Source organism: Pleurodeles waltl, chromosome 10 (genome assembly GCF_031143425.1).
Source record: "Pleurodeles waltl isolate 20211129_DDA chromosome 10, aPleWal1.hap1.20221129, whole genome shotgun sequence".
Classification (NCBI taxonomy): Eukaryota; Metazoa; Chordata; class Amphibia; order Caudata; family Salamandridae; genus Pleurodeles; species Pleurodeles waltl.
This window is the reverse complement of record NC_090449.1, coordinates 77,523,819-77,549,930: the sequence shown is the minus strand read 5'-3', so window position 1 is coordinate 77,549,930 and position 26,112 is coordinate 77,523,819. Positions and strand designations below refer to the sequence as shown.

Genomic DNA, 26,112 nt, shown 5'->3' with positions numbered 1-26,112 from the left:
TCAAAATTACGCTGAAATTATGAAAATGTCACACATAGCATTCTAAACCTTGGCAGCTAAGGTTTTCTGTTAACGGATGACAATGTTGCTCTTTTTGCCGTAAATGTACTTTTATGTTATTGCTTTCAGTAGAACACCGGGAACTGTGACCGTTGCAAAATGGTCACCAAATGTCTTGGTATTAAAAAAAAGAAAAAGGACAACAATGTGGACATGACATCTCATTTTATGTAACAATGTCAGCCACCTTAGAATGTATAGTTTTAATACGATGTGTACCTAAACCACAAAAAATAAGTTAAAAACAGTATTCTATTAATAACGTACATCTCCAGTCTTCTCAATAGTACTGTAATACTTACAACACGTTCAATAAAGAAACAAGTTGACTTTTTTAGTTTTTTACCCAATTTTATTATATATGAATGTAGAAGTGTGCCTTTTCAAAACTATTAAGTGCAGCTATTTATTTCTTTAAACACTTGGGTGTTTTTTGTATTTTTTGTTAAAGGTCATGAAGTATAAGCACGGAGACCCCACTCCAAGATGGCGCAGGGCGGCGGTGTGCTCGGCGCCTGCGCAGCGCTTCGGTGTCACCCTTGCTGTGAAGGGGAACCGAGAGGTCGGGATTGTGCTGGTGCTGGTAGTCAGGAGAGAGAAGATGCCGGACAAGTGGGACAAAGATGTGTACAAGGAGCCACCGCCTCGCACCCCGGACATCAAGCCGGAGACGTCGTTGCCGAACCCCACGATGCTGCTGATGGGGGCCTACCACTATGCGGTGGATGTGCCAGTGACATTCTTCAGGGGTAGGCGCCGAGGGGACCTGACCCTTCTGGGCTGACTGCAGCACATAGTGAATCCCAAACTACCACCACTGGTTATTGGAAAGTCGTTGCCTGACACGCCCACATTTATGCTCCCGAGCTAAATGCATCGATACCCTACCCCCAATAACATATCACCAAACCGCCTTATTTGCCGCCCCAACCCCCCCACCCCCCCAGCTTCTGTTTTTGTTTTTGGGCTCTTGTAAGTTAAAGCGCTTTTCACAGCGCCTCAGTGACAGAGTACCTCTTCCAGGCATGCTTCAGTGTCTGTCCATGAAACTCTGAGATGTTATTCTATTGATGTCTGAAGGTCTTATCACTTATTCTCTGAATAATTCCCATTTTCTCCTTGCATAGTCAGGGGCGTAACTTGGTCAGTAAAACGGGGGTAGAGTGTGTAAAGCTTCAGACTTCCCAATAGTCACGCTGACATATTTTTGAGATGATTATGAGAAGCAGGACCTGGGGGGTGGAGGGGCTTTGAGAAGCAGGTCGAAAGAGAGGAGTGTGAATTGTTTAGGATACTTAAAACACAATAGTTGTCAAAGTATCCACGTTTTAAGACCGATAAGTGTATGTTGTGTTTTTGTCAACGTGGGCATGCAAAAATCTAGGGTGAAATTCGATAGACACCTCATCATACCCGATAAAAGCTTCTGTACTCAAATATTTACAAAAGAATACATTTTTTAGTTGGGTGTATAACATCCTATATACTCACCAGAAGCTACGCCCCTGTACGTATTCTGGAAATTATTGCGGATATTCGGCAATAGCAAAGCATAAATGAATGTGGGTGTCACCCATCACATAGCACCGAACCTTGAGACCTCTAGATGAGATCACAAGTCTCCCATCTTTTAAACCATTCATAATTATCCTTATATTGAGTACGCGTCAAGGGCAGGTGTTTTACCATTACATATTGTGTGGGTGCCGTTTTTGGTGGTTTGGTTGGCACCACAAACGCTCCTTAGGATGACTAGTAAACTTCTGTTTACTGTGGTTGCTGTACATGCTTGTCAGGAAAACTTTGGTGATGCAAGCCCAAATGTTCTAGGTATGCACATTGACAAACTATGTCTCATCTCTTTTAATTGGAAGAGTTCTTACAAACATCACGTGATGGAAGAACAACAGTGGAAGAACAACTCCTAGTGCCCCACTTTTGAATGTACCCACATTGCCACGTCCTCTGGTTTTAGACCATTTTGATTCTTCCCATGAGTCCACTTCGCCGTCACTGACCCTCTTCGGGCCTCTTAATAACCCACATCGAATGTCTTTCTCCAATGTGTTCCTACTGTCCCATTGTAGATTATTTCCCACCTCTACCTGTGATCGGGGCTTCTGGAATTATTTGCCAAAATAGGACCAAATTAGGTGGCAGGGTTGACTATATATTTTGTGTTGTGAAAAAGCAAAAAATTGGTGTAATATAGCACATCTTGAAGCAATATTATACTTTTATTTTGTCATTTTTCTGTACGATTAACACTTGGGAAAGTGCTCACCTCGTTAGTATTAGTATAACACTTGAACACCAGAATCAACAATTAAAAAGTGACCTGCGACTGCACAGTAAAGTGTGTGCCACTGTGCTGCTCCCACAAGCATAAAAAGAACAGATGGATGGAATGTGGAAAAAATCAAATATTCACTCTTGGTCACAGATCTAGGTTTAATCCATCATTTTTTCTGTTCACTATGCCAACCCAGTTTGGACCCAGCCATATGCAAATCAGTCTTGACCCTGCTCCCTATGGGAACAGTCCAGCCCAACCTCCCAAGACAGGGCCTCCCTGGACCGGAAACAAGCATTCTGGGACCGGTTTCGGGTTATGACCCCCCCCTCATCAGCCAGGCTAGCTTGAATCCAGTGGCACAGTGAGCATGGTTCCCACGTCTGGGCATACCCTTCCCACTTAGGACAACAAAAGCAAAAAGAACAGATGATGACAAGCATGGCAGCGTTTTTAGTGATTTGTAAACAATTTGAGTCATCTACAGTTTTTATAAGCTTTTTTAAATTTGCAATTTATAAAAAAAATTATGTCTTATTTGACAAGTGCAACAAATCGATAGTTTTGTGGAAAGCGCTACAGCTGTAGAATGTTATAATTCTAGTGGCTTTTCCCGTATACTTTTCATTGGGACCCCCACCACTCGTTCCCTTATTTCACTGCATTTCATGATTTTATGACCTCAACAAGCCGCATTATTCTCTGGTCCAAAACTCTTTGAATGCATCCCGCACACGTGAGGAGGCTTCTTTAAAGACCTTTCTTCAGGGGTGGGATTTCTGTGAATCCTTCTCCCAGTCTCCCCTTCACTTTACCAAATCCGTATGGATAGAGGAAATTTATAGACTTCTTGGTGCAGCTTATTGGAGCAATGGAGGGGCCAGAAGATGGACTCTGCCATATTTGCCATTGTTAAAGAACTTGATAGATTCATCTTCGGAATCATGAAATGTTAAATTTTTTAAATATTACTGGTACTTCAGTTGTTTTTAGCTTTAGAGTTTTGCAAATTCAATTGAATTCATTTTACTAATGTTGGAACGATGTGTGGTCCCCGCGTGAATTCGCATATTAGGCATACATGGAGAATTCTGAAGATGGAAAGTTATGTCCTGTTGTAGCTTTTGTGAATGGGTGCATTTTTGTCCTCGGATTCGTGCCTCCAAATTGAATTCTGTTGTTCTCCTTCTATGCATGCTTTACCATTAACATATTTCAGATACTCTTCAACTTAACATGTCCTTTGCAAAATTCCTTTACATTTTATCATACATGTTTGCAAAGGAAGCATTGCTTCTTGACAGTCGTTCATTTGCAACAGAAGTTACAGGCAGATAGGCCCACACCCTGTCTGCTGTCTTTTTCCAGATTGCTAAAGAATTATCTTTAATGCTGGTGCTTTTATGTTCTCCTTGATCCCACTGTCACCCTAACGATGTGATATGGTAGAGTAATAGAGTAAGGTGGTGTACTGATTAATGATAGGTGGGCAGAGGATAAGGGTCTTTTGCAGGTATAAGGGTACCTTTGTGCCTATAAAAACAGCTCTTTGGCGTGGACGGTTGCTTTCCTGATTGACCTGATCAGGATTTGACTAGTTGCCTATGCAGGATTACACTTCTGAAGGAAAAAAAGCGTACTTTGTTAGGAGTTAGAGGAGTTTGGGGAGGGACAGGAAAAGGTAAGGACGGAGTTTTTCTAGGATGGAGAGGGGTGATTTTTGCTTTTCTTTCTTTAAAATATATCTTTATTTGCATTTTATACAGTACATGTGGGGGAAAAAATGTATATTGCTGTATCCCCAATCACTTCATCGCATATAGTACACACCATTCAATGTCTGGTCACAAGTAAGACCACCACGTGGTATTCAGTCAGTAAGTAGACCTTTCAACAAAAGAATCAACAGCATTAGCAGCATTGCATAAATTGATTCCCCTTTGTGCACAACTAACACTGGTTTAAAGATCATTCCTTTCCAGCAAGTGTCTCTCCTACCCCCCTGCCCCGAACCCGCTCCTCCTCCCCCTCGTCTCTCCCGCACTGTTATCTAGGAAGATTATCTCAGGACGCACTAATTCTTTCACAGTATAAGTCTGGGAATCGTGCACTAATATCTTTGTAGGAAGCTATGCTCCCCTTACCCCAGTAGTTGCCACAGCGTCTCTCCTTTCATGGGGTATATGTATCCGTTTTCGTTTCCATTATCTCAGGGTAGATGTCCCATTGATCAAGAGGTTGACTCCTCCCATCCTTGGGCCGTGTGTCCAGGTGAACAGCTATTTCTGTCTTGTCCCACCTAACCATATCTCTTCGCTAGTGATCCAGGGCCAGTGCTGCATTAGATTTCCACGCCATGGCTATTCAGCATCTTGCTAAAACCAATGCCAGTCTCTGGAAGTGAACGAGTTGTATAATCTGTTTACTGAATGGACAAGTGTCCAACAAACACTGGAGAGGGTTCATGGGTAGGATGTCCTAAATTGTTAGGAGTAAGTGTGTTTTCAGTGTGGAATAGAATACAACTCCAAGTAAAGGCGCTTTATTGCCTTCTGTTTTTGAATTTTTAGCTTTTCAGTTTGATTAGGTTTCGTTCACCCATAAATGTTCCACTTATGAACTCGGATAGAGGTATAGTTATCTGGTTGCTACATTAGCTCATCCCTTGGAGAGAACTAATAACAATGAGGGAGTCTCTGACCATTTTGAGGAGATGTCATTACACCCATGACGAACTACATATCTTTCTAAGACACATTTTCATCAGCTGTGACTTGTGTGCAATATTTTTATTATCTTCTTTGTTCCGTTGTCTGCCAGACTAATATATTTCCTGACTGATCAGTGCCCATGCTATTTCCAAGGGGCCCAATTTCCTGAATCTAGGAGGGTAAGAGTTACTCCATTAGGTATTGGGCGTGTGATCTTTCACGCCTGGTTGCCTTCACCATACACGTTCATCTTTAAGCACCAGTGTGGCTTTTTCGGTGGTTTCCACTTCGTTTTGAGACACTAGTTTCCACAGGATGAACTGCACCCAATGCTATCAGTATGAAGTGTTGGTAACGAGATCTGCTTGCCTTTTTTTCAACAGGTTCCTGCGTGTGTTGCAAATACTGTAGTAAGGATTGTGATATGGTTCTACTTGACAGAGAGTACTGTTACTCTCTTAGTGAAGATTAGGATTTTTTAGCTCCTGAGGAATCACCACCAGATGTTCAGACTATTAACGCGAGAAACATGCTGACCAGTTTTTTAGGGTAGGTAGTGTAGGAATTACCCACACAGGACATCTCTTTTAGCAGACAGCTATAATTGAGGTACAAGACACAAATTAGACTGAGTTGGAGGGGAACTAGATTATTATATATCCCGCTTCCCCCACCTTTTTCTTCTGTTTTTCATCTTGACAGGGGTGCCATGTTACAATAAAGGTCTGTCCTTTGGACTCCCCTAGTCAATTTTAGCACTTTCTTTGGTTCTAATCGCACATTCTTGCATTCATCTCTGGCAAACATATTGAAAAGACCTCCAGCACAGAGCCCCCTCGAGGGGCCTGGCAGGCATCGCAGTGCCGGCCTGACGAGGAGCATGGCCCAGTGATGAAGCATGTCACCAGATGGTGAATGAGGGCCCTTGTTCCTAGTACATAGTGGTCACAGAGAACTAACTACTCCTGCCCGAGTTGGTAGTAAGGAGCACCTTTACTTGGAAATGTGTGTTCTTTTGGTTCTTAGGGGGACTGATGCACAGGACCATATAAATCTCCCCTATTGAGTGCCTCCCCCTTATTTCCTTTATCAAGAATGGAATACATCTCCTTTTTAAGTTGGATTTTAGGGGGAAGAGAAGAAACAGCTGCAAGTACAAAACTCCCTGCAGTCCTAGATTAGAATATTGTTGACAATCCCTTGGGGTGAGGTTTGAGATTAACAATACGACTCCATTTAGATCATGTGGAAAAACCTCCACATGTATCTAATCCTGAATTGCGTATTGCTGCCTACTCAGATCTAAAATTCTCTATATTGGTTTACACACTGTCCATTTACCATTTGCTCTGATTTAACCCAATTGGCAGCCCAGCAGTGCGATTTGGTAAACAAGGGAATATATTGTGTATAACAGGAGACCTTCGGTTCAAACACAACATTAGATTATTTGCTGATGGGGGAATCAAGCCAATTGAGAGCAAGACATGTAACATTGCTAAGGAAGGAAACACTAGGGCATTAGCATGGCCCCGTCTTTTTTTTTTGCACTTTTTTTTAGTTATGCCATCTGTCTTTTTCTTCCTTCTCAGGCAATGGAAGCCACTATAACAATGATGGCTGTGGAAATAAACTGTAGGGTGAATCTGCACTGTACTGCACTTGCACTTTAGATTTTAGGAGGGAATTTCCTTCTGTAGTTTATCCTACACAGCAGCCTTAATCCCAGATCCTCCCATCAAGATCTGTTGTGAACTGCACAGAACTTCTTTGCCATCTTAGATTTTGCAATTTAGATTTCATGCAGTCAATCTTTATAATAACCTTTTGCTAATATACAATGGAGTGGCATATTATTTCACTTGCACCTTCTCAGGGAGTGTAGATTTATACATGGAGGCTCTGTATAGTATTGTTCTTGCACTGTAGACCCTATGAGTACTCCAGCTTTGGTAGCTTTTATTGCAAAGCAGTTCTGACCGCAGATTATTGTTAGTCAACTCGTTGTGAACCATATTGAAATATTCTGCTATTGTAGATCTCCTGGGGTCACTGTTAATTTGCCTGATAACTTGGACAAACAATGATAGCCAGAGTTGATCCTCTCACTCACCAACAAACCCACAGTGACCAGGAGCAACTTCTACAACAGGATGAAGGCTGTCGCGACCCTGATGAGGGACAGCTGCCTCAAGCCCAACTCAGACAAGACCAAAGTCCTCATCCTGGGATCCACCCCATCTGCTTGGGACAACTCCTTTTGGCCCACTGCCCTGGGTAACCTCGCCCCCCCCCCCCCCACCACCACCACCACCACCACCACCACCACCACCACACACACATACTCCCACACACCCACGGACCACTCACGAAACCTCAGCATCATACGGGACTCCCCTCTCACCATGAACTGCCAGATCAATGTTGTCTCATCATCCTGCTTCCACATGCTGCATCTGCTTCAAAAAATCTCCAGGTGGATCCCCACAGAGTCCACAAAGAGGGTCACCCATGCATATATCAGCAGCAGACTTGACTTCGGCAACGCACTCTGTCGGCGTCACCCAGAAACTCCTCAAGAAACTTCAGAACATCCAAAACACTCCTGCCAGACTTGTCCTAAACATCCCCTGCCGCAGTCATATCACCGAGCACCAGAGAGAACTCCACTGGCTCCTTGTCAAAAAAAGAGTCACTTTCAAGCTCCTCACACACGTCTACAAAGCCCTCCACGACGCAGGACCTGCGTACCTCAACCACTGCCTCTCATTCCATGCACCCACCAAAAACCTCTGCTTCGCCCACCTGACCCTGGCTACGGTCCCAGGGATCTGTAAGACCAGGACCAGAGGAATTTCTTTCTCCTACCTCACCGCAAAGACCTGGAACCCCCTGCCCCTCCACCTCAGGCAATCTCTGTCGCTGCCCCAATTCAGGAAGGACCTCAGAGCTGGCTCTTCGACGGAACCACAGCTACCAGTCAGATCAGCTCCCCTTGCCCCCCCTGCTCCTTGAGACCCTTAAGAGTGAGTGGTTGGGCTATACAAACCCCTGATTGATTGAGTGGGAGTTATGTGATTGGAGAGTATTGTGTGTCATTTCACAGTCATTTGTACAGTGTAAAGTGTGCCTTTAGCTCAGCCACTTTGTTAGTTTTTGGCTGTCCAGGAGTCCAAGTCTTCGGCTGCAGACTGATATATGAGGTCCTTTGATATTTTCCTGGATATTGAGTTTGATCATCTTTGGTTGGGTGGTATGGGATTTCTTAATCTGTTCTTGGTCTGTGGCTTTACATGAATGATTTTACCAATTGCTCAAGCATGTCTTAGGTTGGTAGGAGAGCCAGTGCCCAGCAGTATGACCCAGCCATCTGAAGGGAGCTATAGAGTTGGTGTTATGTAGATATTAGTGCAAGAAAGAGGAAATTGAGCTGTTTCCTGAAGGTAGTGTGTGGTGTCTCTGGAAGAGTTTCATATTCAGATGTCCGATCCTGAACAGGATTTAGAAAGTGATTGGTGGTTATTTTAATTTAGGAGTTTCTAGTTTTGGTTCCGGAGGTTTAGAATCTCTGGATCACATGGTACAAATTACAGCAATGTTTCCACTGTATTATGACCTGCAAAATTTGCAATCCGGGGGGTCAAAATTTTAGACTAATAACGCAACAATGCAGCTCGCCCTGCTCTCGTCACAGGGCTTGTTGCTCTAGGAAATAAAGATACTCGGGTACAGCCCTTGATCCAGGCGCTTTTTAAATCTTATCCAGGCTGAGTGAAAATATTAAAGAACTTAGTGGGGTCACAAGTCTACTCGTTTATTTAAACCAAACGTGTTGCTGAATATTCTAGATAAGTTACAGTGATTAGAAGTTTACAAATTCCAGTGTTTCTTCCAGGGCACTGGCGTGGAGTTTTTAGTCCCTCATTTTTTATTTTGTATAATACATTAATAATAATCACATTTGTCTATTGTCCAGTATACACACTGGGTGTGAAATTACTCTTTAATTATTTTCAAGCCCTGCATTTCCCATTTCCTCTTTGCAGACCTGATCGACCGCCAGCGGGAAAAGAACAGGTACTACTATTACCACCGCCAGTACCGCCGCGTCCCCGATCTGACTGAGTGTGAGGAGAAGGACTACCTGTGCCATTTTGAAGCTGAGATGCAATGGAGACGAGACCAGTATGTACAATGTTTTTTTTTTTTTTTTACTACTTTTTTCTTTTTATGGTGCATGAGGGATTGAGTATGACAGTTAAGGGTCTAAAAGAAGGACGGACGTCATGTGCCATGATGGGTTGTGGTTCCTCAGCAAAGATCCAAAAACACAGACAGATGTGGTACACACAGCAGAGCGAGGAGTCAGATTTTCATTGTACTTGTTAGAAAGAGAGAAACACCAAACAAAGAATCTCCTTCAGTAACACCTCTTCATAAAACCCATTGCTCGGCTCCACATAGACCACGTGTGTAGATTTGAAAATGCACTGTGTCGTGCCTTTATATTTTATTAACATTTTTCCTAAGAGATTAGTCCAATGGATTCTTCCTTATTTCAGTCCACAGGTGCCATCAATTTTATTTCACTGCCAAGAAACAGTACTAGGCAGAATCAATTTCTTACCGTTGTGTTTTGCTCCATAAGCCAGTGGCGGATGAACATCTTTCATTTATAAGATGCTAATGTACCTCTTCGCAAGAACTGTAGAACTGCTCTCGAACGTCAATGTGCTTTTCGTGTAGTTCAAGCTCAGCCTTGCAGGAAGACATGGCTAGGTATGATTACAAGGTAATGTGGTCAAGTTTTTAAAAACGGACTATTACCAGTAAAATTCTAGGTACGTGCATTACTTAACATAATGAGTGTATTTCTATAGAGCATATTCACCCAGTGGTGTTGCTTATTTGTACTTACGGATAACAGATGTGGTTATACATCTCTGGTTACTTAATTTAGAACCCTCAGAAGATGGAAAACTGAGTGAAACCTTTTACCACAGAGTTAACTAGTCTTTTCCGGGTTTATCCCATTGAGTTGCATTCCACTCCACACAGCGTGGCATCCGCATCATTTCGTTGGCTTGAAGCTGTGAACTGAAGGTTACCATGTCCTCCTCATTCAGGTTTTTAAAAATAAAACCATATTCCTTGTACAGCTGTAGACTTGTTATAGTTTTCAGAGGCGAATTCAAGCATTGACCGTTCCGAAATCCAATACATAGATTGGGTGGGTAAACACACGGTGAGTGAGATGATCGTGTTTGCAGTGGATGGTTGATGCTGATCTTTCCAAAATCATTCAACGACTTCCATCTGCTGCTGGCCAATGGCAGTTCTCATTTGCCCATGCTAAAATAGATGGGCATATTGGTAGCAGATGGTGGGGACCTAGCCCTAGTCTCATTCACTTCTATTTGACCTGGTTAGAATGTGGACAAGTCGCCATTTTTTTTCGGTTTTCTTCAGAATATTAACCATTCATTCCAGTGTGACTCCCCCTGTGAGCCAGCCTTAGGTGGGGTTGTATTCTCACCTGCGGCTGCCCATCAAAAGCAGCTTTTTGAGAGTGGCATGTGTGGTTTAAAAATGAGTCCATCTTTCCTCCCCAACGTCTGAAGTGCTTCGAGTCCTCGAGTGTGCCCGAGAAATACAGGGTGGATACTTGTAGAGACTACAAAATATGCATTTCTGCACAGTCTTTATTCAAGCCGTACCCTCTGTTTGGATCAGGCTACATTTGGTAGCAAGAAGTGCCCTTGAGTTTCTGAAGTTCACAAAAAATGTAAAACCTTTGTTTTTATTTGTGTCTAAATTAACTCTTTAACGTGATGTTTTCTTAGTAGTACTGAGTGCTGAGTTGGGTTTCTGCTGTTAAGATGCCCAAACACACGTTTGTGCCTATTAACATCTCTTGCATCTAATTTTCAGGGAATTTTCAATCAGAAAAACATTTCCTGGTCGGAATAGGGTCAGTGACCTATCCTTCTGCCAGGTCCATTCTGGTGAGCTTTTGATTTCACAACAGGATGCAGTCCTTACCTGGTCATTTGACAGCACGCGTCTGCAGGAGGGTTTCTGTAACCAAAATAATTAAGCCATGTTTTTTCTTTCACGCACATGCTTTTTAGGCTACATTGGGAACCCCAAATGCGACCCCGTGCGTGTAAATAAATGCAGGGACGTACGGTTTATGGTTCAGTACCAATAACCTGTAGCTCAATATCTCTCACTGTGCAACTTGACTTTTATTGCCCTTTCACAGTGTGCCTCCATTGTATTGTGGACTTTTATTTGTATATTCCACAGTTCATCAACAATTGCGATTTTCAGTAGTCCAAATAACCCGGTCTTGATGTAGTATATTTATTATAGTAATTTGAATAGTACTGCATTTCCTAATATTTTGCTTCGCTGCAGATTTTGCTCCATTTGGAGCTCGTCAGAGAGATGTTACAGTGGTAATTTGTAGGGATTTCAGTATATACAAAGCATAATGGCCTGGTACATGGTGCAAGGAAACCCGCCCTGTCCACTCCCCCGCACATACACCATGCAGTAGAATGTTAAGGAAAAAGAATTTGCAAATAGAGCTAGGGTAAAAAGCACAAAAGTTGTTGATTCTAGTTTGTTGGTGAGTCTCCAAGACAGACTAGAAAGTTTGTGTGTCATGGCTTCCTCCGAACAATATATTTTCTCATTCCAGGACATTGCTAATATTCTTGTGTTCTGTATGTCTCACCTGGGTTTCCAGGCTGCCCTCTTACTGCGAGGTGCTTTGTACGCCTCCTGTTTAGATTGGCTTCATAGACTAGCTGAGATCAATACATCTTATGTGTGAGGGCGAGAAGTTGTTGCACTAAATGTAAGCATGTTCAAGTGAAAAACTGCTCCTGTTCCCCTTGTTTCACATAGTAAGGTTGACCAGGCGATTGTGCAGATAGTCCAGCAGAGGATGCAAGCCTGCCATCAGCGGGAGGGGAACAGCTACATCCAGAACTGTGCCAACGAAATGCAACAGTTCGAGGAGGTTGCGAAGGCCTTTCGGTCAAGATGTGAGTAATTCCAAAGTGTCTGCCTGGGCTTGTATGTGTTTTAAAAGCAATTTAATTCTTAACAGCATTGTTTGCCTTTCCAGATGCAATACAAACATTTTTGTAATTTATTAAATTAAATAATGACCCAGCTGCATTAAGTTTCACAATATTTCTTTTTTTTAAATCCGCAAAAAGTAAATTACTTTACCATACATTATTATGCAAAAGAATATTGTTTTCTATTCAAATATGGGGGATTGCTCGGACTACTTATTTACTGTAATGCAGTAGATTAGATTGATCATTTTACCATAGATCAGATTACTGACTACTCTGCATCAGATCATACGAGATTACTTTGATTACTTATTAGAATGCAGGCTGATATGTCTGACTATACCCTTCACTGGGTTAGAGAATGAAAGTTCTTCGACTGCTGAATGTCATTGCTTTTTAACCTACAGTCAAATCTCTAACTACTCCCTGATTTTTATTTCATATATTTGTAAATAATTATAGACATTCTGATCATTTTTATTTCATTTTACTCTCTTCTCGACTTATAAACTGACTTTGTGCTGCTTCCAGGAATTGCATTTACGAACAAATCAATTGCTTAATATTCGTACTAGAGTTTGCCTTCATTGTTTGACTATGTTCTAGTGTGATATTTTTCTGCTGCTCTTCCTGGTTTTTGTGGGATCTCTGTATCCCTCCTGGAAAGTCAGTTTTCTCTTGTATGACCTGCTGCACCCGTCTGCCATTTTGAGGAGGCAGCACATTAAAGGCCTGATTTAGATCTTGGTGGAGGGGTTACTCTGTCACAACGGTGACTGATATCCCGTCCCCCCAAAAATCTAAATACCATTGTTTTCTATGGTACTTAGATTTCCCTTGTGACAGAGTAACCCCTCCACCAAGATCTAAATCAAGCCCTTGGTTTCCTCCTCCCGAACATGTGCAAACTAACTAACCCCTATTTATTAGTGGTGTGCCAGTGCACAGCCAGACCATGAAGCGAGAATGGAAATTACACAAAGTTATCCTCCTATGGCAAATACATCTACACCAGTGGTTCCCAGCCTGTGGTCCGGGGACCCCTAGGGGTCCACGAAACCTTCTCAGGGGGTCTGCGACTGCTAAGAAAACTGAAAAATATTGACAAATATTAGGAAATTAGGTCCCCAGCTTCCAATAATGACTCAGGCGGGGTCTTCGGATTCCAATGATGATTCAGTGGGGGTCCCTGGGTTCCATTAATGTTAAAGTGGGGGTCCACAGGAATCAAAAGGTTGGGAACCACTGATCTACACTTCCACTTTTTTTTGGTTTCAAGGCACTCTATGCCACACACTTTCTCACTGAACTGCACCATGCATTAAAAACCTTTTGCTATTCGGTATTACCACTCTGTCTCTCCCCTAACACCTCCATAAGCCCTAAAAGGGAATCCTAAGTGTGTGACCATAATATCAATTTTCACAGGGCAATCAGAGGGACCTTAGCAAATGTGTGCTCTTTACCAGCCCACCGACCCACTGAGAAGCCTTATTTTGTCCACTTTGCCTCCCAACGATGGACCTTATGTTTTTTTATTACTGGTACGTGGCTGACTGGCATGTCCGCTCCCAACTTTCAGGTTGCAATCCCTGAAGGTTGTAAGATCATCCATGCAGAAAGCGCTGAGGATGCGGAAGGACTGGTTCACAGGTATCTTCAGGCAACAGTTTCTCTGTATTATTCCTTCTACCTCCAGCGAGGGAGTGATTGCGGCCATGCAAGTTGCTGTTCCACTTGCTTCCTTTTATTTTAATTTACAGTGCATCACTGTATGCGTTTAATTCATGAATTTATCATACATCAGGTTAAAAGAGCTTATTCTAATGACTTTACCAGGCATTGAATTACAAAACTTGTTTTGCAGTGGGAGGTATTTTACCTGCCTCCAGTACCATCTCAACAATTAATTTATTGGGAAGAACCACAAAGTCATCCATTTGGTGTTGAAGAATAATGTTTATAGAATAATGCAATAAACCTCTTCCTGTTGAATAACACACTCTTTCAATTTTTTAACCACTCCATAGAAAATTAGTACACACTGCGTTGGCAGTAATTCTGCATATAATGGGAAAGCGACGACTCTCATGCACAGATTGGTGGGTGTTCAACACATTGGTATGAAAAACCCAGAAGGGCTTTTTCATTTGTCACGGAAGCCCTTTGACGCCTATCCTCTTAGATCCACATAGTGTAATGAAGATGAAGAGACCAATTGGAACTGTTGAAGAAGCTCTTTCTCAGTGTGCCAAGGACCTGCTTGATAATGTTTAAGAACCTAGGTCCTTGTATGTGGCTGGCAATCGGCTGCCACATCCCGCGGCCTTGGAAGAGCAGGCCTTCACACTGTGCAGCCTGGAATCCTCTAAAGCTTGAATGCCCCTTGGATGGTGGTCTGCACGTTCTGCTTATTTTAAATTTTGGGTATTAATAAAGAGCAAACTGCTAATATATTGGCAATCTAAACAAATAAGGCTGCTGCTACAGAGAACTCAAGAAGGAGGATAATCGGAGATCAATACCTATGATGATTTACGCAGCAGCCAGGCCTTGAGACCTTTCCTAGATCAAAGGCGGTCAGTTACTTTTCTGAGATGCACAGGTTGACTTTTCAGTCTTTGTGTTACAGTGATAGAGAAATCACAACCTTCGTGGAGAAGTGTGGCACAATGGTTAGAGCGGCAGACCCTGAGGCAGAGATCAATTCCCGCCTCGGTGGGTCTTGGGCTCAATTCCCTTGGACTAGATAATTCTCGCCTCGGTGCCTCATCTAATCAATGGGTCCCACTCTGTAACTCTGGGCTATAGCTTGTTTAATCTCCACAACGGCCCTCACAGCGCTTGGATGCCTGGCTTCACCCTGGGGCTGTCCAGGAGTGGGTGCCTCACAGGGAAAAGCCATGAGTGGTTCCACAGCGGTATGCGTACAGCGCCTTGAGACCCTAACGGGTGAGTAGTGCGCTATACAAGTGCACAGTTTACAGTTTTAAAGAGTGATGAAACAGTGGGGCCACAAGCGGAGACTGAGCACTAAATCTCAGAGAGCCATCTCTGTCAGCAGTGAAGAAAATCAAACTCTGTCATAAATATGAATAGTTTATTGGAGAACTCATTAACGTAGCTAATAAGGACCCCAACAGAAAACTGCCAGGGACAGAATTCCATTAGCATGACAGATAATAACATTCTGAATTATATCACATTTAATATCTTGATGTAATCATGAAATTGAACACATACCACTTAAAACACATTTTTTTTCACAGAACACCTAAAAGAATAGGAGGAGCCAGTAAAAGGAAGCAAAAAGCTGTGGAATGTGATCTTTAACTTTTAAGCTTAGCACCAACCTGGCGGCATAACTTTGAACTTTACAACTTGTATAAATGAAGTCCATAGATTTGATTCTCAGGTTATCCAGGAGCGCTCTCTACCAAGATGTTGAAGTTCATGACCTGTAAGTTGAAACCCATCCTTCACTATGACCTGTCAGTGTTAACGGTGGCTCTTGTCTTGCAGATGCGGACCTGGGCGCCTTTGGCAATGCCCGGAAGTGCCTCATGAAGCAGAAACATAGAATGATTGCCGAAAGACAAGCGCAGGCGGAAGCTGCTGAATCCTAGCCTGATGTTCCCTCTCTTTCAACCTCTCACCCTAAGTTGTGGGGATGTCTGTGCCCTTGGTCCACAAATCAGTCCGTGGATATTGCAGTGTTTTCAGACATTTGAGCAAACAGTCGCCGACTTCCCTATCGTGCTGCTGTTAATATCTGCAATCCATTTTGAGAATTGCTGCAGAACGAAACCAGATATTTAGAGTCCTAAGCTGTGATTCTAGCGCTTTGTAATGGGCACTATGAGGTTTAGTGAGTCCAAGATGTCCGGTTGGTATCTTACAGCAGCCTTTGAGGATTATTACCTAGCTGTACAATAAAGTATCTATAACAAAAATATTAGCTGGTCATTTTTAAAAAAAGGAGGATGGGCGTAGGCATCATGCCATGTACATGTTTGGTTAATGTTTAATTTGTGTTTAATTGTAGGCTTTCATTAAAGGCTCCATCCACTACTGAACAACATCACTGTCTAAGCCAGCACCTTCCAACCAGCGTATGTTTTTATTTACGTACCAGCCTCTAGTGTCGCTTGCACACAGTGGGCCAGTGCAACCAGTCACCATAACTACCATTGAGCAAGTACCACCTGTGAGCCAGATGTTTTCTATGTGTATCCCTCCAGGCAGGACTACATGCTCATTATCGGTAGGCAGATGTGGTGTTAATGCCAATCACTTCCTAAGAGAGACGCTTTTTTTTTTTTTTTTTTTTTAAACAATTTTATTAGTTTTTTTGTTATAACAACTTACTAGCAATAGGTCACATCTGCACCTCATAGGCATATTGATATACAAATTAGTTTGCATCTGTACACAATCACAGCATATTGTGATGTTCAGGAACACATCGTGCAAGTATCGTTACACACAAGGCATATCTTTGATCGGATTTCCCATGTCCCCGTCCACTTCCCCCACACGCTTCATATACCAAATTTCCTGCTGGACACACCAGTCCACCCCCCGCCGCCACCGAGCAATCGCCGGTGCCGTCTCTGCATTCCAGCCAGCTGCGATATCCCGTTTGGCCACCAGGCATGCCACCCCGAGGAAGGCATGCTCCGCTCTGCTATTCCCCACTCCCTCCAGGACTTCCAACAGGAGTGGTAGCGGGGCTGCCTCTATCTCCACTTGCAGGATCCTGGAGATTTCAGCTGTGACTGCTCGCCAGTCGGTTGTTATGTGTGGGCCAACCCACACCATGTGGTAGAAGTCTGCATTAGGACTTGCACAGCGGGGGCAGGCTGCATGGGGTCGGAGATCCGTTTTGTGCATTTTTATGGTGTGAGGTATGCTGTATGCAGGTAATATGCTTGTACCATTTGAAAGCGGGTAGTCATGGTTAGGTTCCTCGGGGCCATCAAGGCATCTCGCCAATCCTCTTCCTCTATTCGGCCAGCCAGCTCTCCCACCTCTCCCTAAGCCTATTGAGCAATTAACCAGGTACAGAGAGACGCCCTTTTACAGTAGTCCCCAGGGTCGTCCTTGGTATCGCAGGGCTGCATCAAAATTACAGAGGTACAGAAATAGCCCATTAGAGTTTCTGTGCCTCAAAGTAAGTGCCACTAAACATGTTTGGGAGGAATACTGTGCCACAGAATATGTCCACTACAGTTAATGTGCCATCACAATTACTGCATCTCAAAGTAGCCATCAAAATTCTAGACTACTACTGAAAATTATTATGCGTCGCAGTGTGCTATCCTAAAATATGCTCTCAGAAAAACCCAAAATAGAGTATTTTGGTGGTGTGGGGTGTGGCACCTCTTAATTCAGCCATTACGTATCCTAGCAGGACTTCCTTGTGACTCCCTGAGAATTACACATTACAAGGGACAGACTCTTGCTGGCCGCCTCTTAAGCAGGTCGCCAGATTTCTTTTGAGTGGTAACACTTTGAAACTAGGAGAAATTATTTTCCAGACCTTAGAATGGGTACTGCTGAGACCTTGAGACTGCACGTTAATGGGATGTAAGGTGTCCAACAACGAAGCCTGCAGCCTCTGTCATGTCTAGGGTTTAGACTCTGTATGTAAAGAGAGAAGTATTTCACTGAGGTAAGAAGTCCTTTCAATTAGGCGAAGGTAGGGAGGTCAGTGTTCACTGGGCTTCAGATGGCCTCTTGTCTGCCTGATCTCAGGAGCTGAAAATGCTTCTTTTGTTTCCACTGAATGACAGAAAGACAAATGAAACTAGAAGAGCCGTCACCAGCACGGTCACTGTAAATTTGAGAATTCATCCAGACCAGACCAGTTAATAGAGTCCGAAGCTGTGAATCAAGCACTATATAATGGGCACTGTGAGGTTTCCTGAGTCTGAAACGTCCGGCTGATGTCTTATAGCAGTGTGGATTCGCACCTCCCTGTACAATAAAGTACCTGTATATATCGCAAAGCCGCAGTGGCAGCTATTAACAAAGGCTGACCTCACCAGAGAATACTTACTGCAGCTCAGCTGACTTGCAGGCTGGGCTACTCATGCAGTGGCCAGGTACCTTTGATCCCCTACAACTGGAGGAAGCAAGCAGGTGTTCACTGATGGGTACACAAATCTGTAAACGAGTGCCTGTGGAAAGGTGTGTGAGGCTCCACAGACTCGGGCATCGGAAGGCAAAGTGTGTGTGTGTGTGTGAGTGAGTGAGTGAGTGATGAGGGAGATGGAGACCTGGCCACTGGTACTCACAGATCCTAGCTGGACGATGTGCACGAGGAGCGCGGAGACCCTACATATTTCAATGGCCTTGTTTTCTTAACATATTGGAATGCTCTGAGAAAGATGATTATGATTGTCCACCATAGGTTCTGATTTTGCTTGCTTTTCCTACAGAAATTTGAAAATATTTCCACAGATTTTACATATATTTTATGCATATTTGAATTGGCTGTGGCTGTAATCTTGATAACCTTAAAGATCGAATCACTATTATTAAGGAATACTATGGCATTGCATTGATGCCGTATATGATGCACAGCAGGTAATCATAAAAAGTGCTACATAGGAACCCTCGCTGAAACCTAGTTAGCTATAGTGTTGGTCTGAGACACCGAGACACCAAACACTTCTTGTGATGGTCAGTTTGCTAGGAGAGACGTTCATGGCATCACAGCCCACTGGCAAGATAATGCACAGTTCTAGGCATGTTGGTGAGCAAAAAAAGTTCTTAAATGCGACTATGAGCTTATTAATTCCTTCAAAAACCTAAATATTTCCAGTAGTACCCACAAATATGCACCAGTTCCTGTCTCCATTAGATTCGATAGGACCAAGTAAAGGAAGTAGGCATTTTACACCACGATTCCCCAAAGAAGTTGAAAAGTTCTCAAAAGGCTTTGCAATAATTCCTAGTGAGCTGACCACCCTTTACCCTCCTCCAGGGTGTTTTTTGGGGTAGTTCAGTAAGAGAGACCGCCCACCCCACGTTTCTTGGGAAGGACAGTTTGTCCAGGTTTGGCATTTTATAATTTTTCTAAACTTTTCAGTACCTTCCTTCACTTCTGCCTTCTACTTCTCTTCCTGCTCCTTCCTCATAAGTAGGGGTTCTTTATTACGTTTATATTTGTTGTGAATCCCAGTGGGGCCTTTCCCATCATTTTAAAGTTTGTAAAAATCATTAGCATTCAGTGTTCACACTTTCTGCACTCTAAAAACGTAGATTGTGCCTTTCTTATGCTTGCAGAGAACTTTGATTTAATTATTGTTCGATTTGTGCCTCAACATGGCTTAATACATAGCGTATAAATGCACTACGGAGGGGGGGAGGGGTATGTAGAAATATATATATATATCTGTAACAAATTCAAGAGTAAGCCTGTGCAGTATGTTTTTTTCTGGACTGGGTATTCAAGGAAATGCTTAGGCCTAGATTATGAAACTGAAATCTGAAGGGGAAATGATTTAATTCTGTACAGATTGCTCAAATAACGAGACACCACTTTGGAGATGCGCTTTTGAATTGTGGCTTGTTGACATCCAGGACGAGCCCTTTGCTCTCATTCAAATGAACAGCTAAAAGTTCACAGTCGACCAACAAACGGGGAAACCATGCCTTTTGGGAGGTGAAATATAGACCCGATATTTGTACCCAAGACCCACCGCTCCCTGGGCACTTAAACACATGCCCCATACTTACATGAACCACTTTTGTGATGCTGGCCTAGTGATGCTCAGTTTGTATACGCCACCAAACATGCCTGCTTTTAACCAGTTGCTTTTGATTAGGCTGTTTCATTTGAACAAGTTTACTAAGTTTTATTGGACGCTCCCATAAGAAGGGGTCTTGCCAATCTATGCAAGCCTATGTCTCAAAGAACAGAATATTAGTTATAAACAATATTCAACAGCGACTGAGAAACTACTGCAAACTTATTTGTACAGATTCTGTTGTCATCGAGCAAGGATCTTACCTTGATAAATGAATACTCCCTCAGGTGCACCTTGGACCCCATATACAGGCCGCCTGCACTTCAGCGCTTTGGCATTTCAATCATCAGTGTCATTCAGTTTCACCAGGTCATTCAGGTTTTCCACTGTCATTCACGTCTTTTGATATTACTCACAGCCTTGATGCAAAGTTATGTCAAATAGAAGGTAAGTATTTGGTCCTAAAACTTCCTGTGTGCTCCAATAGGCAGAGCCTCTCTCATGAAGTCACTTCCCAGTTACTGGAAGATGCTTTAAAAGTGGAAAAAACTGAGCAAGCATATTTTAAACCTCACAGAATCAGGGATGCAATGTTGTGCATATGCAAAGCATGGCAAGGGTATATTTCTTCTCCCACTTGTTCTTGAAGTTGTAGATTCTGTGGATTAAATGAAACACTTCCCTAGGTAGAATATGCATTCTCTTTCCAAGTAGGGGATTTGCGCCCTGTTGTAAATCCAGTTTGTAGCCCTTTTCGGGAGATCAGAGAGCAGATAGTAACATTCTCAAATGCAAATAGGTTCAGTGCCAAGTATGATGAGATAGTCCGCAAAGTTAAATTACGATTTTTTTATTTTTTGCATGTGCATATTTCTCTTCAAATAGTGTCGTCATGCAATCCAGTAATGTGGACGTCTCGCTTTATGCTGTAGAAACCCCGTGCTAATGGTGCAGGGGTCTACGGACCCCCAGCACTACCTGTGTGGTCCTTGCAATTGGCTTGTGAAGTCAGAGTTCCTGTGAGAATGTGTACTTAGCTTCTCGCTTACAATCGATATTGAGATCACATCCGGGATATGCGGACGTGACTGACAAACACACCGGTGTATTTCCGGAAGATGTCTAGTTGATACTTTCAGGTTTAATCACGAGCTGTGTTCTCTGCTGTCATCCAATGTTGGGTTGAGATTGGTACCCTTGGGTTACATGCATTTCCCTTTAACTGCTCAATGTTTTTGTTCTACATTACGCTCAAGGCCTAGACTAGTTAAATGAGTCACGTGACATGGGGCAGCATGGTAGCTATTGCCACGTCATTGTCCGATCTGAGAGAAGGGCGGAGCCACTCAGCTGTCCGCATTACTCCCGAAAAGCTGACACGACTGACAAAAAGCCAGTTACATGCCAGGATCACCAGTGAAAGGCAGTTAGGCGTGGTGACGGTCATGACAAGAGTCATCTCTGAAAGGCTGGCAGGGTTGGTTCGGATTCAGTAACATGTCGAGTCAGTCACAGAAAGGTTAACAGTAATGGGCTCAGTTAGTATCTTGGCAGGATCACATCTGAAAGGGCAGCTGGTTTGGGGCTGAATCATTTGAACAGAGATTGGGAAAATCAGTATTGTCCTGAGCGACCCCATGACTTCTGACTCTACCCCAGCACTGTTTCACTAATGAGGAAATTAAGTATATAATAAGCTTAGCAAATTAAACATGTTTAAACATGTAATAAAATATACATATTTTACACTTACTGGAAGAAAACAAATTCTAGCGATACATTGTAGGGCAAGTAACTATTAAATTTCATGTCCTGTGAGCCTAGTGGCAATTTAAGGGTTGTGCCTTTATCTACTTCCACCAACAGATGTGCCCTAAATCAGCCAGTGCCAGTTTAGTTCTTCTACCTATCAAAAACCCTAATGAGATCAATGCTCATCCTAAATCACTTAATCACCCAAGCTGGTGGAATAATGGCTTTCAACGCTTGCCCACAGAAAAGTAATTCAGCATCCCATCTTCGATCGTGGAAAGTGGCCCGTAGGCCTGATCCTGATAACCAGCCTGAATTGTTTCTGAATTATATATTCGATGGTTAATCTTCCAGATCAGCAAAGCCACAATTAACAATTTCATGTCGAAATAAAATCCTATAGGATGGCTTTAGGTTCATGGATTATACTAATCCAATTGAAGGAATGCCAGCCTATAAACACATTTGGAGATTTCAACCTTCCTACAGTTGTTTTAGTGTAAAGCATACAGACCTTTTTTCTGGTAAACCTGAAGCCCATCCATTCCACTAAAGACACAGTTGGTGTTATAATTTCTCATTACTATACCCTCACCTGAAATTTGTAATGCAACAATATGAAAATGTTTGTACATCTTCAAAATATTGTCTTAATTCAGAAACCTCCTTAGATGAGTAGTGCCTGAGGCATCCATACTAAATCGTTTGACCCAGAAGAGCACTGCTTAAGCCCTTTCTCCAGTGATGATGTAAGTTCTGAGGGACGCGACTCTAGGAAAGATGGCATCCGTGGCAGGAAACGATGCTAACCTGTAACAATCGCTCTCCTGCATATGTTCTTTTGTGACACTTGTCATAGCCCGCCCAGAACATTGATGTACGTTTGTGTAGTGTAGTAAAGCTCATGTTTAGCATTCTGTGCCCCAATCGCCTCCAGTGCTTTCCCCCCCTTAAAGCAGAATTGCGTGTTTCCACATAGCAAAGCGCTTTTTAGAATTCCGTGCACCACTCCCTCGTGCAAGAGTTTACACTCTCCCCCTTGAAGTCGAATTGCACGTTTCTACATAGCAAAGTGTTTTTCTCCAAGAGATGCCTAATAGCATAGCAGATGAAACTAATATATCCATGTTAGAGAAAGACTACTAGGGACCAGTAAGGTTTAAATACGGTAGCCGTGGGTACCAATCCCAAGTGGTACTTCCATTGCATCCATGTCGTGCTTCCCATTTTATCTGTCAGTTTTCAAACTGCCTGAAGAATGCCAACTTTATGTGTTTGTCAGGGATGATATACATTTCTATTTCTGTATCTAATTTATAGCATTATTATATTAACTACATACTCCTTATAGTGAAAGGGTTGAAAAAATGATGGCCCAGTAAATATTGTTTATCCAAACCATGTGTTTATGCAAGGCTGCACTGTATTTATTGCATGGTCCTGTGTCTTGCCTATGGGTTCCATGATTCGGAAGCAAATTAGATGTTGGTGAAAACCTCTAAAAGCCTCATTGAATGGTAATATTGAGTACCTTAGCTATACTGCAGTGGTCACAATATAAATATTGCCACAGAGAGAAATGTAGGATCTTGGCTTAATATTTACACAGGGTACATCCTGCTCAATACATTGGTAACATGTCATGATACTTCACTACAAGATAAATGTGCACATCAGACCACTAAAGCGTGTATGTATGTGCAAGTTAATTTCAGTTTTGTTGTTAAAACATACTCCCTTCAACCTTTGCCTGATCTCTTCTCTCTCCGACTGACCCCAACCCTTTCTGACTACTATGAACTCCAAAACATCCTTCTCAAACGCCCCCTTCCTTTTTAGCCATTTCACACAACTAACAGGCACACACAACCACTACTTACAAAAACAACTTACTACCTCCCCTTTCGAATCCACCTTTCGATCACTAATCTAAACTCTACTAAACACTCAATAATTCTAGAGCACAAATTTAATAGAATTAATGCACAGGTGAAAAACATTACTTCTAATCTACTAACTATTAAACTCCAATCTTGGTTTCCAGAGTAGTGTGCTACTCACCGCAAAGCACTTCAATGCCTCATCAGGGGTACTAGGTGCTATATGAATACAACTACACCAGTGTCGGGAATATATTTACTGAATATTTCCCCAGAGTTCTTTTTGACCACCTTATCTCTTCTGCCATTCATCAGCTTTTGAGATAAACAGAGGTCAGGCTTTGTTAATCGTTCTTGTCCTAACACTTCTTCAGTCTACAGAAACAAGGGGTTCTTCTCTGATCTTGCTGGACACTGATGGCCTGCAACTACCTGATTTATTACTTTTATTCTTTCTGTTTATGTCAGTGCTCTAAAGTCACTTTAAAATGACAACCAACGCTTAATGTAACACCTGACCAATAATGAAATACCAATAATAAGCAGATCCAGCTTATGTAAAACGTGTGTTACATAAACGAAAAAAGGGAACCTAAGACTGAGACTTAGCCCATTCCTAGGTGTGTGTATCCATATAAGGCCTCAGAAAGTAATTGTTTGTTTGTTTTCTTTGTTTTTTGTTCGACTGCAGCAATGTTTTATAGTGTTTTAGTCAGGAATCAAAATGGTGGTGACTTTCCCAGTGCTGTTACTCTTTAGTTCCCCTGATTTCCACGTACCGTCCTCTTCTACTAATTTTCAGCATCAAATGTACCAGAGCTGGTCAGTATACCTGCTAGGAATGCCTACTGTCTCCTCCCTTAAAAGCTAACAGTTATCTAGTGTTTTTCTTGGACACAGCTTACAACGTTTCTTGGGGCTAATGTGGCATCTAGCTTTAATTTTCAAAGTGTGAAGGATCCTGCTTTCTGAAGGCTCTTACTAGTAACGCCATGTACTTGTGATCCAAAACAAGGTCTTAACATTGCACTGTGGTGCAAAGGCTATTGAGAGGTAATGCATGTCTTTTGTCCTCGAGACATAGGCCCAAATTGACTAATATTTTACGAATGGCAGCAAGGCAACCATAGTTGCTGCATTGCCTTGTGTCAAAGGGAGACAGATCAAGCATTGGCAAAGCCAAGAGGTTGCAGCTTTGTTTCGTTCAGGAAGATATTGCTGATGCAGTATACAGGCCTGGTGGTGAGTGTAGGAGAGAGAGAGTATGAATATTTATCACGGGTGTAGGAGAACATCTTTCTCATGGGGATTAATATTACCCTCAAGGAGAGGAGCCCTTGACGGGTTTTCCTAAAACAGATCAGGCCAGGGTCTTGGGTGTGGGTGTGAATGTCGGATTCTCCCTATATCCTTTATTCTTTCAGTAAGGCACCCCTCCTGCTTACCTAACATTCAGCAAGGAGTCCTTTTGCATTTATTTCCACATTAAAAAGGCACTTTCACTGCAGGTGCCATGCTGACGGTAAATGCAACAATACCACACGACGATATCTTTACTGTAAAATGTTACCATATCGCACCTCTAGCCAGGATATTCCCTTCTCCCGGGAAGCGAGAGATTGCTCTAGGGTGTTCAACTATTTAAATTCACAGTTTCTCAAACTCCTTCAATGTGGACATCTTCAAAATATGGCACAGCCCCTGACCCTCACCGACCAACACTAGGCATCCTAGCAGGCAGTCTGAAAGTGCACATACGCATACATTTGCACACTCCGCAAATCTATCAGGTACACTGACAAAGTGGAGCCAATTCTATACACTTCAGAATACTACTATAACCCAAGCTCGAAATCCCATCAATAAAGGAAAGACTCAAACAGAGTCTGTAAACAGGGATTTAAATCTATCACAGAATATATCCAAACCACCACAGTCCTTGCTAAGGCAACCACCCTGTGTAATACAATTGGAGCTACTTCTAAGATTTCTTGTTTTGGCTGCTAAGCTGTCTGAAATCTTTAGTAATCAGGCACTGAGTCTGAGAAGCCCTCTATGAAGATTCAGAAAGAAATTAACACAGGTTATTATTAATGCTTTGTGCACTGATGCTGATATATTTTTGAATTGAGTATTTCATATTTTAGCACACTTTACATTGTTGGTATGGCCTCATGATGCAAGGTCCATCAGAGAATCAAACTGGGTTGGATAGTCGCAGAAAGTGTCATAGCCATTGCATCCCTCCATGCCAAGTACAGCAATGTGGCTCACAGGCAGGCCATGGATAAATCTTTCACACCAACTGGCAGCAGATCAGGCTGAAATATAAATGTCTCAAGAATTATCTAAAGCTGCACAGAGTGCAGGTGCACGGTAAAGCAAGGCACCTGTTGCAATGCAAGTACTCATAGGATGCAGGTTAGAGGCTTGAGCATTTATTAGTAGCGATGGTCAAGCGTGACTTTCCTCATTGCCATTTCCTCTCAACTGTCAAGGATAGGAACGTCTACACTAACCTGACAACAATAGAATCACTGAACAGAATGTTTATTTATGAGCGTG

At 42.7% G+C, this 26,112-nt stretch overlaps 1 protein-coding gene across 1 annotated transcript; it reads left to right on the top strand.

The window, feature by feature from the left end:
• Nucleotides 1-517: 517 nt before the first annotated feature.
• On the top strand, nucleotides 518-16,111 carry NDUFB10 (NADH:ubiquinone oxidoreductase subunit B10). The gene is made up of 4 exons (XM_069209787.1): nucleotides 518-809; nucleotides 9,111-9,249; nucleotides 11,980-12,119; nucleotides 15,681-16,111. The coding sequence occupies exons 1-4, from the start codon at nucleotides 662-664 to the stop codon at nucleotides 15,782-15,784; spliced, it is 531 nt and encodes a 176-aa protein (XP_069065888.1). The 5' UTR covers nucleotides 518-661; the 3' UTR covers nucleotides 15,785-16,111.
• The last annotated feature ends 10,001 nt before the right edge of the window (nucleotides 16,112-26,112 follow it).